The following is a 14,281-nucleotide window of genomic DNA, read 5'->3' as shown; positions in this document are numbered from 1 at the left end:
GTCTGATCTGACCATGGTGATGCATGCCTTTGTTGCTTTGTATCTGGAATACAGTTGATGTGCTCAATGTAGGGGTGTCTCTGGGAAATGTTCTGAAATGTCAGTAGGTCTAAAATGCTGTGAACATGGGGGAGGCACCATTTCTAATTGTAGTGTCTATGTTTTCCAACCAAAGTGGGATTTACAGTATCTACAACCAAAAAAGCTGAACCTATATGGTCCATTCACCCAGTTAGTTTTTTATTAAAGCTTACTTGGATCAAATATAATAAATTAATGGGGGAGTTTCAAAGAGGCATCTCTCTTAAATAAGGGAAGGAGACATGAAATGTAATTACTTCACCAGAAACAAACTTTAAAGATATCAAGCCTGATCAGATTTTATTACTGTATTTTCTCAGACATATCCTGCATAATCCTCAGACATCAATCAAATGATGTTTAAGGAAGATTAAGTGGGACATTGTTTTATTTTCTTAGCAGAGCAGCCAGATTTAAAAGCAAGGGCATTGCCATTACTTTCTTATTGTCCCACAAACTACGGTAGCAACACAACAGAACAAGAAGGTAAGGAAACAGTACTTTATAACACTGTGCTCCAGAGATAATAAAACTTAAAAGGCAAGTGTCCAGGTTTTTCTTCTTGCCATACCATGCGGTAAGCCAGTGTAAAATACATTTATATAATGTCAAACCAGGATATACTGTTATCACCATAAGAACTTGTGCTGTGTCAGACTTACAATTCAAGTGCAACAGTTAACTTTAAGTAGGAATTATTAGCTACCGTGGCAGACTGTCAGATGTGCAGGAGGTAGCAGGAAGGACTCAGGGCATCAATTCATGTCTGCCATACAGCAAGCCGTTAACAAAAATAAGTCCCTATGAAGACTGAACAGGCAGGAACTGAACAAGGATTCAGACATTAGAGTGTAGTTTCCTGAATTCTACACTCCTGGGTCCATTTTAAGATAGAGTAGAAACTAAAACTATGATTTATCCAATCTGTCTGGAAGACAGGGATAGATTACGGAATGCAATCACAACTCTTGATTCTGTATCTTTCCCCTAACAATTTGCCACAGAGCCATCATATGAACCGAATGAATGTTTTTTTGGGGGGAAGGGACACCAGAAGCTATCTGGAAAACATCACAGCTGTCTCTTGACTTCACATACTAAAAATCAAACAAGACAATTCATAGGCCATTAGAAGATTGTAACAGATACAATCAATGCACTCAACTTAATATTAAGTAGACTCACAGCTGATGCACACAAGAGGATATCTCTGGCTGGTTGACCTGATGGTAATTTTTATCTGTGTACATTTTTAAAAAGCCAGACACCTATGGATGGATGGATGGATGGATAAGAACGTCTCTTTCTCAGATGTATAAAGAGATTCTTATTCTGGAACAATCACACAAGTCCCTTGACCTTGAGCCTTTTTGGACTGAGTAATTTGTTCAGCTTTATGCAATGCAGTCGATATAGAAACACACAAAGGATTTTTTAAAATGACTGCTTCCTCCTTCCTTCTCTCTCTCTCTCTTTTACCAATAAAGAAGCTATACATGAGAATCAGCTCTTAAGTGTATTTTTATATAAATCTGGCAAGAAGGACAAAGGATCAAATCTTTGGAACCTCTAAATTGTATTCTCGATCCACAGAACATTTTGCATGAAATAGGGTTTATGGATGGACATTCAGATGTAAAAGACTTATGCTTATGAGGTTCATCCTCCACAAGTGTTATTCCATGGCCAGGGTCAAATTTTATATAAACATGGATACATGTGCCTCGGTTCACCCTAAGCATCTAATAAAGGGACGAGGAATACAGAGTTTATATGGGCTACCGTATTTGCCGGTGTACAAGATGACCGGGCGTATAAGATGACCCCCCAACATTTCCACTCAAACTAGTGGACAGCTCTGCTGCGGTGCTGGCGGCGAGGCCTGAGGAGGGAGAGGAGGAGGGGAAGCGGCCAGGTGGGCGATGGCAGCGTAGGAGGAGGAGGAGGGGAAGCTCTCCGGCGACCAGCGGGAGAGCGGGCAACTGGCTCAGCAGGCGATGAGGCCAGAGAAAGAGGGGAAGCAGCTGGGTGGGCGATGGCAGCAGAGGAGGAGGAGGAGGGGAAGCTCTCTGGCAGTGGATAGGCAAGTGGGCAGCTGGCTCAGCCAGCAAAAAGGCCCAAGGAGGGAGAGGAGGAGGGGAAGCAGCCGGGCGGGTGACGGCAGCAGAGGAGGAGGAGGAGGAGGAGGAGGAGGGGAAGCTCTCTGGTGGCAGGCAGGCAAGCGGGCAGCTGGCTCAGCGGGGCGGGGCGGCAGGCAGCCCAGCGGCGGACTCTGGCCGCTCAGGCATGGTTGGCTCTGCTTCCCTCCCTCTGTCCAGACCGCCTGTCTACCTGCCCGCCTGCCTTCCTCCCCGGCTGGCGCGGCCCCGTGTCACTCACTCAATGGCAGCGGCAGTGGCGGCGGCTCCTTCCTGGCCCAACTGAAGTGTACCCGGCGAGTAAGATGACCCCCACTTGGAGGCATGTTTTGGGGCAAAAAAAGTCATCTTATACGCTGGCAAATACGGTAAATGTAGGACCAGGTGACCACCTGAAACACCAGGACTGGGGGTTGCTTGTCACATGTTCTTTTATTCAACCATCCATTCAACATGTGAAACCAAACTGGGAAACAGTCAATCTTCGCTTGTAAAGCTGGTAAACACTGATCTGTATGGCCTGGCTCACTGTATTAGAATTCCTTCTGCATATGTCTGGTAAGAAAATTTACTAAGTCAATGTCCATTCATCAAACAGCATGTATGTGAATGATTAAAAGCTACTGCCAACAGAGCATATATGCAAACCTATCACTTTATATTTTGGGGTACATAATGTGCACAAAAGTTTACATTAATATTCCAAAAGGAGGGTTTAAGTGAACAGTACAAAAGATAATATTCAAAAGTTGACCCGATGAAGGAGATACTTTTTAGCTAGGATGCTATTTCGTCTAGGCCCTGCTGTGAAATGTGGCCCCCACAGTCCCAAATATGGCTGCCTGAACATTCACACTTTCCAAAAGACAATCTTAACCTTTTTCAAAATTCTGGAGAATAAGGCCACTTTATGCCTTCCAGAGGGTATAGGAGCAAGTTTTGTATGTTCTGAGGTTCCCTCAGCACATCTGGATTCCCTATACCTCAAATTTAAAAATAAAATATAAATAAATAGCTAAGAAGATAAAAAGTCCCATATTTGAAAAAAAGTTATTTGGGCTGAGGAAATGGGTGCAGTGCTCTAAGATCCAGAGATAGACTGATATGGCCCCTAGACCTCTAAAGATCAACTGCCCTGGTCTAATCACTAGGCCAAATCTTGCAATCTCGTGCAATGTGTATTGTGTTGGAACCAGCACATAATATACCTGCTATGCCACATTTTAGTAACAGAAACAAAATCCTGATTGGTCATTTGGCTGCCTCATATCACAGAACTGAATTTTCACATATTATCTTCCTGAAAGTAAGGCCTTAACACACTCAGAAATGAGAATCATATGCCTTGTACAAGTTTCTTAAGCAAGATGGTATCAGATACTGTAATCTCTATTAAGACATGGATAAATGACAAGCTCCTCTCAGCCTCATCCAAGCTATGTTTAAAGGAGTGATGTTCACAGCATTCAGTGGAGCTGGAGTGCTGTGATCTGAAACCAGAACGCAGAAATCTCAAACAGATTGTTAGCAGCTAAGTGAGATAAAGCACTGATCCTCAAATATGTAAGGAAGACTGCAGGCTGAAGAGGGAAGATAAAGAAGCTGTCTCCACAAATACTCTACCCTTACAATACATGCCTGGGCAGATTTATGACAAAATAACTCCTCTCCTCTACCAGCTCCACCTCTGCCATTTCCTCAGAATGCTGCCTACAGAACACATTCAAATAGTATCCGTCATCTCTCCCTACGCTGGAGTCCACACTGCAACTATTTATTTGTCAAGAAGCTCACCTATATACAACCATTTTCTATCAGTACGTATGAACAGTGATGAGAATCAGACAACCTTGTATTTTGTAGCACAATGCACAAAGATATGACCTGTTCACAATCATCTGAATGTAGTACTTCAGCCAGCACAACGAACTTTCTCTCAGATTCAGAGAAGCGGGTGTCCAGTTCTTTGCCCCTTTCAAACAACTTCCTACACAGAAAATACTTGAGAATGTCACTAAAGTGTGTCATTGAATCTCTGTTCCTGGAAAGAGATTTCTTTCTTAAGAAACTGCTTTTAAATGTGTTGCTTTTAAAGTGTTTTAGTACTTATTATCTAGTATTTTTAATATGACATATCTTTAATTCTTTTTACAGTAAATATTGTAATAATGTATTGTGGTTTTATTTAGCTTCAAACAATGTTTCTTTTTAATACTACAAGCTGCCTTCAATCCTTTTTGGGAGAAAGACAGGATAAAAATATTTAAAACGAATAAATAAAATACAATGAACAAAACAGAAAGATGACATGATTTCAACATTAATGAGAAGCTTTGCTGCAAGTTAATGGCAAACATGCTATCCTCATACCGATTTCCACATAACGACTAGGCAGGTCACGCATTTCACTGGCATGTCGTTCTTTTACTGAGCATATCTATAAAACAAAGTAATCAAATTAATTAATGTAGTTGCTTCTCTTAGGAAAAAGCACACAACATTTCAATGTTTTAAGAAATGTTGTAATACACATTTTAAGAAAGAGCAGAATTCAAAATGATGCAGTGAAGAAATACATTTGATCGTAATTCTGGAAGAAGTTTGGCTTTTTTTTGGTTTTGAAATGTAGCATTATTTTTACTACCTCTGCTTTTACAGATTCCAGGTGAATAGGTTGTTATGACAGGTTGTTATAGAAAAGGCAGCAAAGAAATGTTATTTCAAGGGATACGAAATTTAATTTCTTAGGTAAGTCTACCTGACAGATGCATCTGAGAAAAGAGATATTCTTGTTTATAAAAGTCCAGGCAACCAAACAGTTTGTAGTATTGATATGCTGCAGAGTGACCCTCTCCCACACACAAACACCTTGTTTACAGGTTCACAAGCTCCCAGTTAATGGTGTGTTAGAATGACAAAAATATTTACGTTAAAAATTCTTTGCTTCTTTAGAAAATGCACACTTCATAAACATATCACAAAAAGCCTTCCAGAACTTCACTGGGTAATGGTTCCCACACCACTCACCACAATGCAATTCTTTACATGTGAGTAATGAAAGTTCACTGGGGCTTATTCCCAGAAACTCAGTATAGGATTGCAACCTTATATATTTTTCTGTTACTGTATGAAATGGGATTCTTAGATATCTGTTTGCTTTCTTCCATTGTCCTTTTTCTTTTTTCTTCAGAAAGGAAGAGCTGCTACCTGAGACTGCTTTATAGAAAACACCTACTGTACTGGAAAGCAGTAGCTGAATTCTGGCTGTTTTCTATGACCTTTCTGAGAAATCATGCATTCAGCAATAAATATCCTCACATTAGTTTTACCATCCACAAGAAATACTGCCTGATGAGAAGTGGTTGCAAAAACATTTATGCTAAGCACTTCCTGTCTAGAATAAGCAAAGATAATGAATTTCACAAGTCCCTCCTAACAGCTCTCAGAAAGCATTTCTTGAAGACAAAGAAAAGAGGTTCATCCCACAGCCTTGCCTACTGCACACGCTCAGAGCAATCCATCTGACCACTGGGCATTTGTCATTATTCCTTCTTATGAAGGTCAAACCAATGACATTTCTATGGCAGCAGGAGTTCTCCGCACAGTAGTCAAATCAAATTCCCTTCTTTTTTTTCTCCCACTATCACCTTTGCTTTTCAGAAATAATCCTCTGTTTGTCTGTGATAGCAGCAAGCATTTATTACAAAGACAGGTAATTGTACCTTTACTGAATTTCCCCAGCCAATAATCAGTGTTAAATTATCTTTCCAGCAAAGGCTGCAGGGATACATATCAGGACGGAGGCTTATATCGTCTCGGGGCACGTTGGTGATTCTTTGCTTAGCAATCACATCAAGTATCTTCACGCCCTGGAAGTTTAATGCACAGTAAGAGAATTCAGTGTGGCACTTCATATACAAAACCACAGTCCAGAAATACTGTATCACAGGTGATACTAAGGTGGCAACATGATTCTTCTGGCGGACACAGAAAGGATACTGGTGCGTGGGCAAAGAATTGGAGCCAGTTGGAAGAAACTGTCTATACTGGTCTATCTCTTCTGCATCAGACTATAATTTTGTCTTGAAGTATACAAGTGAGCAAAGCAGGCAGACAGACAGTGACAACTGTATCTCTGTAGGCAGTATTTACCATTGGGACTTACATGAGCAGAAAAATATCCATACCCATGAGTTGAATTTACTGTAACACTTCTTATAAAACACTTAAAATAATTTATTGAGGTTATTGGTATTCCACACACCACACATTTGTCTTGGAACATGTTTATGTCTACATCTTTCTTTCCTGCTTCTTAAAATCATAGAATCATGGAAAAGTGAAGTTGGAAGGGGCTACAAGGCTATCAAGTCCAACCCCCTGCTCAATGCAGGAATACCATCAAAGCCTATCTGCCAGGTGATTATCTAAATTTTTCTTCAATGCCTCCAGTGTTGGAGCACTCACCAGGTAACTGGTTCCACTGTCGTACTACTTAGACAGGAACACATGTCCATTAGAAAAGAGGTGGGAATGGAAAAGATATTTCAGACCGTGAACACCCCTAAAAATTTACAATATTTACATATATTGTTTAATGCAATTAAAGCTCGAATCGATCAATTCATCTAAATAAAGCCAGCTCTTAATACTTACCATATTATTGGCCCAAGCGATCAAATTTCCTCTCCATTTGACACTTCTAATATTTCCTTCTCCCTCATGTAAAACAGAAGGTTTCCATCTGTTCATCCATGTCTTTTCATATAGCAGTAACTAGGAAGAAAAGTCACAAAATTATATCATTTTTTAAAAAGAGAAAGTTTGAAGTCTTTTTTTACTACTGTAATTAGTCATTCATTAATTAAAACACAGAACTGGGGACAATACAGTAGCTGAAAAAGATGTTATTAGTAATCAAATATTCTAATTTTCAAAATACAAAAACTGTGAAGAAAAATATAACATGCATCCATTTTTTAAAAAAAAATAGTTAAAATAAGAAATATCCCAAGTGATAAGGGATGCCCATTTAAAAACAGAGGCTTGGTCTTGCAAAGAACATTAAACCACAATTTATTGTTTTGAGGGCAGACCTCAGTTATTTAGAGTGGCTACCAAAGAGTTTGGAAGCTTTCGCTTCCATTTTCAGCTGCTTGTGGTTGTTGTCATTTTTGTCAAATAAGAACTGTGAACTGTATTTGTTCTGGCATATTGAAGCACATTGACAATCATTAAGAAGCTGGTTTATTTCAGTAATCCATACCCAACACTAACAATTTTTGTATAGGGCCAGACACAGTGAGAATCCCTGGCCAAAATCCTATTGCCGTAACTTTATGCTGTGCAAATAGAATGATGTCATCAGCCCACCATACAAATATTTAATTTAATTTAACTGAACTGTAAGCTTCCCATCTCATTGAGCCCCGTTTCAGGTTCCAAGGCTCCCATGGGCTCTCTTTTGCCCTGGCAAAGCCTTCAGGAGCCTTGGGACGGAGGTTGCGGTAAGGCTTTAATTGCCAGAATCTATGTTGCCTGGAGTACTCTGGTCCATGGGGTCACGAAGACTCGGACACGACTTAATGACTAAACAACAACAGGATTGGGTCGCTGCTGCCAATCTGTACTTACACAGCTTAAAGTTACATCAATAAGATTTCAGCCCATGATTAGTTAAAAGCAAACCTCCTGATATGCCTCTCTGGGTCCAGCTGGAGAAAGCCAGGTTTGCCCATGAGTACAACTCTTGTCTGTGAACATTACATGGTGACAGGAATGATCACACAGGATTCTACAAGACAGAAGACCAGATGCCATATGACTGGATCCATATTTCAATGAGATACTTAAGACTAACTTTAAATCCTATTTATTTTAATAAGTCTGGGTCCAACCCATAGTGTCCTGGCTCATTTTCCAAGAGATGATACTTCCTTTTCAAATGGCAAGTGAGGAAATGGACAAAATACGCTTGCTTAATATTCTGCTTACTCATGTCTGCTTGTTCAGATCCAGTTCATATAGTCTCCATCCTGCTCTCTCTTTTTCAATTGGTTGCATTAACTGGGAAACCCTGCAGTTATCACGTACGTCTTGCAAAATGCTTTGCTTTCCAGTTCTTGCTATAACAGCTACAAAAGACTTCCTCATCTGCAAAACTTTTTAAAATGCTTTCCAAATTTCTGAACACAAAACAGTAAAGAAAAGCTAAACATAGATTCCCAATATATGAATGTACGCTCCTTTCTCTGAATGAGGGCCCTTTCAGACAGATACCGGTGCACGTTTTAACAGTTATAAATGGAGGTTTTGATTAAAGTGCATGAAGAGCGCATATTATATATCTTGCCACAAGATGGTACCAAAGGACAGATATTTCAGCTGGAACAATTCAAAGACTAAATATAGGATTACTGTTAGGTCAAATTCAAAAAAAGTTGATAAATTGTCTTGCTAAATAAAAGAAGCAGGCCAATTGACACTATCATTTAGCTAGAATACCACAAATTAAATCAGTTGAGCCCCACTGAATTTAGCAGAACTGCATTTACTTCAATGCCTGTTTAATCTGCATTTTTAAAGGTCTTTGCCTACATTAAAGTGAATTGGATTGATTATAACATATGGGTAGGACTTAAAATGCCAGACATATTTCTTTAGCACCTATTAAACAGGCACACTCTATTACACAAAGGCAGACAGAAATACAAATTGAGTAAGAGTGTTTTAGCGTTCTATATTTTATAATCATCATTATCATCATCTCAGAACTGCAGAGCTGGAATGATGCTAACTTTGAGTACTGTATATCTGGATTAGCGTCTATGTTTAAATATTATCTATAAATAAACTTGAACTTGTATGGACCATATGCATATTATTCTTAGGCCAGTTATTGATAATTCACAAACCAAGAAATTTTCAAATCCTATTTGATCTAAAGCCACTCAGAATCTTTCTAACTTAAATAATGTTGAGTGTTACGTTATAGGTCATCAAATTGGAAGCAACTTCTAGTGATGCTAAGAGAGTTTTCAAGGGAAATGAGCTATCTTAAAGAGTAGCTTTACCAGTTCCATGCCACACACACATACAAATTTCCATGAGCAAGTGCACATTTGAACCCAGGCCTCCTGAGTCATTGTCTATCCACTGTATTTATTTTATTTATTTACACAACACAACACTGCTGTAAGTATATCACAATTTATACCCTTTGTGCAAAACAAATGTTGAAGAGTAAGACAGGTAAACCAAATTCTATTGCCATAGGTGCTGAAATGAGAGAAAAATCTTTTAAAAATACACTACAGATTATTGTTGTTCAGTCGTTTTTTCACTTTCTCCATAATCCTGCACATGTTGGCAATTTGGTCTCTAGTTCCTCTGCCCCTTCAAAATCCAGCTTGTACTTCTGGGAGTACTGCTGGAGTGTGCCTTGGAGAATTTTGAGCATAACTTTGCTAGCATGTGAAATGAGTGCAATTGTACAGTGGTTGGAGCATTCTTCGGCACTGCCCTTCTTTGGGATTGGGATGTAGACTGATCTTTTCCAGTCCTCTGGCCACTGCTGAATTTTCCAAACTTGCTGGCATATTGAGTGTAGCCCCTTAACAGCATCATCTTTTAAGATTTTAAATAGTTCAACTGGAATGCCATCACCTCCACTGGCCTTGTTGTTAGCCATGCTTTCTAAGGCCCACTTGACTTCACTCTCCAAGATGTCTGGCTCAAGGTCAGCAACGACACTATCTGGGTTGTCCAGGACATCCAGATCTTTCTGGTATAATTTCTCTGGGTATTCTTGCCAGCTCTTCTTGATGTCTTCTGCTTCTGTTAGGTCCCTACCATTTTTGTCCTTTATCATGTCCATCTTTGCACAAAAGGTTCCTTTAATAGTTCCAATTTTCTTGAACAGATCTCTGGCTTTACTCTTTCTAGTATTTTCCTCTTTTTCTTTGCACTGTTCATTTAAGAAGGCCCTCTTGTCTCTCCTTGCTATTCTTTGGAACTGTGTGTTCAGTTTTCTGTAACTTTCCCTCTCTCCCTCGCATTCTGTTCTCTTCTCCGCTATTTGTAAAGCCTTGTTGGACAGCCACTTTGCTTTCATGCATTTCCTTTTCTTTGGGATGTTTTTTGTTGCTACCTCCTGTACAATGTTACGAGCCCCCATCCATAGTTCTTCAGACACTCTGCCCACCAAATGGAATTCCTTAAATCTGTTCTTTACTTCCACTGTGTATTCATAAGGGATTTGGTTTAAATTATACCCGACTAGCCCCATGGTTTTTCCTACTTTCTTCAGTTTAAGCTTGAATTTTGCTATAAGAAGCTGATGATCAGAGCCACAAGCAGCTCCAGGTCTTGTTTTTGCTGACTGTATAGAGCTTCTCCATCTTTGGCTGCAGAGAATATAATCAATCTGATTTTGGTATTGCCCATCTGGTGATTTCCATGTGAGAGTCACCTCTTGTGTTGTTAGAAAAAAGTGTTTGCGATGATCAGCTTGTTCTCCTGACAAAACTCTATTAGCCTTTGCCCTGCTTCGTTCTGAATTCCTAGACCAAACTTACCTGTTGTTCCTTTTATCTCTTGACTCCCTACTTTAGCATTCCAGTCTCCTAGAATGAGAAGAACATCTTTCTTTTGTGTCAGTTCATCTTCCAGCTTCATACCTTTTAGCTTTTTGTTTCTGTTCGTAGGATTTTCTTGGCAGAGATACTGGAGTGGCTTGCCAATGCCTGCTCCAGGTGGATCGCATGTAGTCAGAACTCTCCACTATGTCCTGTCCGTCTTTAAGGATGGGACATTCTTTAAGTCAATAATATGCATAATTTGTAATGAGGAACACACAGTACATATGTTTTTATTTCTCCAGTTCAAGGCATGACAGATTAGAGCCCTCCAGGATTGCTGCTTCCATCAGCCTTGGCCAGCACAGCCAATCGAGAGGAAAGACAACAGTTGCAATCGCTGAGTATCTGGACATTTGTAAGTTGCTTCCCTCACGTCATCATCTGACAAAACAATTATGGCTGTTCTGGGTTTTTTGGGCTCTTTGGCCATGTTCTGAAGGTTGTTCTTCCTGACGTTTCGCCAGTCTCTGTGGCCGGCATCTTCAGAGGACAGCAACCTGTCCTCTGCTGTCCAATGAAGATGAGACCGCAGAGACTGGCGAAACGTCAGGAAGAACAACCTTCAGAACATGGCCAAAGAGCCCGAAAAACCCAGAGCAACCATTAGATCCCGGTCGTGAAAGCCTTCGCAAAAACATTTATGCTTTAAAAATACGGCTTTCCATTGCAAAGATTTTCCAGAGAATCCCTGAGGGAAATCCATGGCTGTTGCAGGATAAATTCAGGACTAGAACTACAGTATAATAATTTTAACTTCTAAATGTTAAATGGGCAAAACCTTGCTGGTGCAGTTTTCACAATGTAAACCAGATCAGAGCACTGGTAAAATTTAATTTAAATTCATCTGAAGCTTCCTATCTACCCTAGCTTACAGGAGTATGTGGAAGGCAGTGGAAGACAGGAGGACTTGGCGTGCTCTGGTCCATGAGGTCACAAAGAGTCGGACACGACTTAACGACTAAACAACAACAAAGCTTACAGGACTCCCAAAACAATAAATGAGTCTAATGTGGATGAAATTCTTAGAACACTTGGAATATTCTTCAAAAATGTTTACTGCTCTTAACTAAACCTCCTTATTTCTACAAATATATTTAGCAATTTTGTTATCAATGTTAGTATCTGTGACAGCAATACACTTAAGTCATGAATGGCCCTCACTTCTCTCTTCTTTGAAGCTTACTGCTAATTTAGCAGCAATAAGCATCTCTTTTCAAACATTAAATAAAACTCTTTCATTCTCTTATAATACAGACATCTTGAGATTTAAGGAACACAGAGTTCCCTGCAGGAGATTTTCAGAAGTAGCTACTCAAGAAGCATATTTTTCTTAAAAGCAGTTGGTTAATTTATTTAGTAGTTCATTTGCCACTTAATATTGTAATATTGTAATATTGGATTGTCATTATTACAATACTGAGAGCATTTAAACTCAATGGGAGCTATGTACTCAGAGAAAAAAAGCTGTTGACCGAACAGGGTTGTTTCCCCTTCTTCTTGACTGGAGAAAGTATTTTAGGGCTTTATTTCCTATAAATCCTCATCCTGGCCGTCAGCATTCCTACTGCTTATATTTCAATAGAAGCAGAAGCAGCAACAGCTGCCACCACTGCAACTGTACAACAGCTTCCTTGGCAATATATCTCATTCCTCTATCTGTTTTCTGATGGTAGATCTTTCTAAAACCTTCTTACAACGCAGCTTTATTTAAGCTGCACATCACACCAGCGTCTGCATGTATAGCAGATCATTATATAGCCAGCATAACATGAAATAATGACAGCAGAGCCAATGCTATGTTTTATCAGCCCTTCCATTACTTGCAACTGGAAATTTGAACACTTTTACTATAATGTTATCTACCTAGAGCACCTTAATTCTGGGCTTTTTATAGCAATTATTTATCAACAGTTTCAAGGAACCCTGGAGTTCCTTGGAAGCTGATGAATAAAGGGGTTCCCCAATGAGAAAATAAACAGAAGCAGACAAACTCTCCTAAAAACTAATAATAAAAAGTATTGCGATATTCATAAGAAATTGCTCTTTCATCAAATATTCGTCTCTTCATATTCATCAATTCAAGAGACTCTGACGAATACAAAGCAACAAATATTTACCCATTTTTATTTGTCCTCACAGGCAGAGAGCAAAGACTACGCTGCCATAACAGAGGCTTATGTTCTGGCAGCCTAGGCCATTCCTCTCTACCTATGGGCCCACTGAAAGCTGAACAGCAGGCTACAGGAAATGAGGGCAGGCTCTGCTGCCCTAAGAGAAACCAGGCCTCCCTTTGCAAAGTCAGTTTGAATCCTTCCACCCTCAAGATGTAAAAGCCCACCAGTGGCAGAGGAAAAAAAAAGCTGCTTTGGGAGCTAAAACGGCAGGGTCAATTCAGCCTTTGCATCATGTGGGCAGTAAAAAAAAAAACACTTCAAATTCACCCATTTTATAAGTGGATCAATGGTATTTGAACATGTACTCCCACTCAGAAAATTTATGGCCAAGAAATTTACCTTCTGCCTGGGGAGAGACGAGTGGCCAGGTGTGGCTCCTAGATTCTTGCAGAGAGAATATGGCCCTTAGACATTACAGTCTTACACAAACTTGACAGTAACAGTGAGACAAGGATTTAATGGAAGAATACTTTTATATCTCATGCTGTGGAGCATGCAACTGCCCCTTCTCTCTTAGAGTTACTTACTGTTTAAACTTAACCTAAGAGTAAGCATTGCAAAGCAAATCTTGTTATATGCAGAAAAATATGCATAGATGTTAACTAATATTACCTTTAGGATTAAGCTGACAAGTTCTCTTGTACAGGGAGCTGCAAGGAATCAGAGTACAGCCACTGCTTCTAATGGAGCCTGTCAAGCAATTAACACTATCACTAATTACATGTAATCCCTGTCTTAAGAGTGCTTAAGAGTGATCCTTCTTCAACTCCTGAGTCAGAAACAATGCCAAAGAGATGAAATTTAAATGGAGCATTCCATGCAAAACACCCTTTTCCTGGAACAGAAATTAATAGACTTTACACAAAGAATGCATATGATGTTATTTGTTGCTATACAGGACATAATTCTTCTCAACATTGCCACATCTGCCACTAGAAAACTCAAAAGGACTGCATATAAAGGCAGAAATCCAAGCGGAATCTGTGCAAAGTGCTTTTGTGACTGTATGAGAGGGCTGGTCAAGTGTTTTCAGTGGCTGGCCTTGTGTCCCAAGGGATGCTATGCCAGCCTCACAGGATGCTAGTACTGAACAAGAAAACCAACAAAGCACCTTTGCACATATGTGACACTACATATGTTTTGTTTAATCTCAGAAAGAAATACATTTTATGGGCTAAATATAATTGTCAGTCCCAATTAGAGTAATCAATTAAATCAGTGTAATTCATGTGTTGACTTAACAAGTTCC

The 14,281-nt window shown here is 39.6% G+C and overlaps 1 protein-coding gene across 2 annotated transcripts in view; it reads right to left on the bottom strand.

Annotated features, from left to right (window-relative positions):
* VPS41 (VPS41 subunit of HOPS complex) overlaps positions 1-14,281 on the bottom strand; it is a 158,584-nt gene that overhangs the window by 66,726 nt on the left and 77,577 nt on the right. For both annotated transcript variants that reach the window (XM_020788161.3, XM_020788162.3), the window contains 3 exons: positions 6,876-6,995; positions 5,942-6,088; positions 4,590-4,656 (listed from right to left, as the gene is read on the bottom strand). In XM_020788161.3, the coding sequence (XP_020643820.2) occupies positions 4,590-4,656; positions 5,942-6,088; positions 6,876-6,995 (334 nt within the window). The remainder of the gene's footprint in view (positions 1-4,589; positions 4,657-5,941; positions 6,089-6,875; positions 6,996-14,281) is intronic.

The sequence above is a fragment of the Pogona vitticeps genome, chromosome 6 (genome assembly GCF_051106095.1).
Source record: "Pogona vitticeps strain Pit_001003342236 chromosome 6, PviZW2.1, whole genome shotgun sequence".
Lineage (NCBI taxonomy): Eukaryota > Metazoa > Chordata > Lepidosauria > Squamata > Agamidae > Pogona > Pogona vitticeps.
This window is presented reverse-complemented; position numbering and strand designations above follow the sequence as displayed.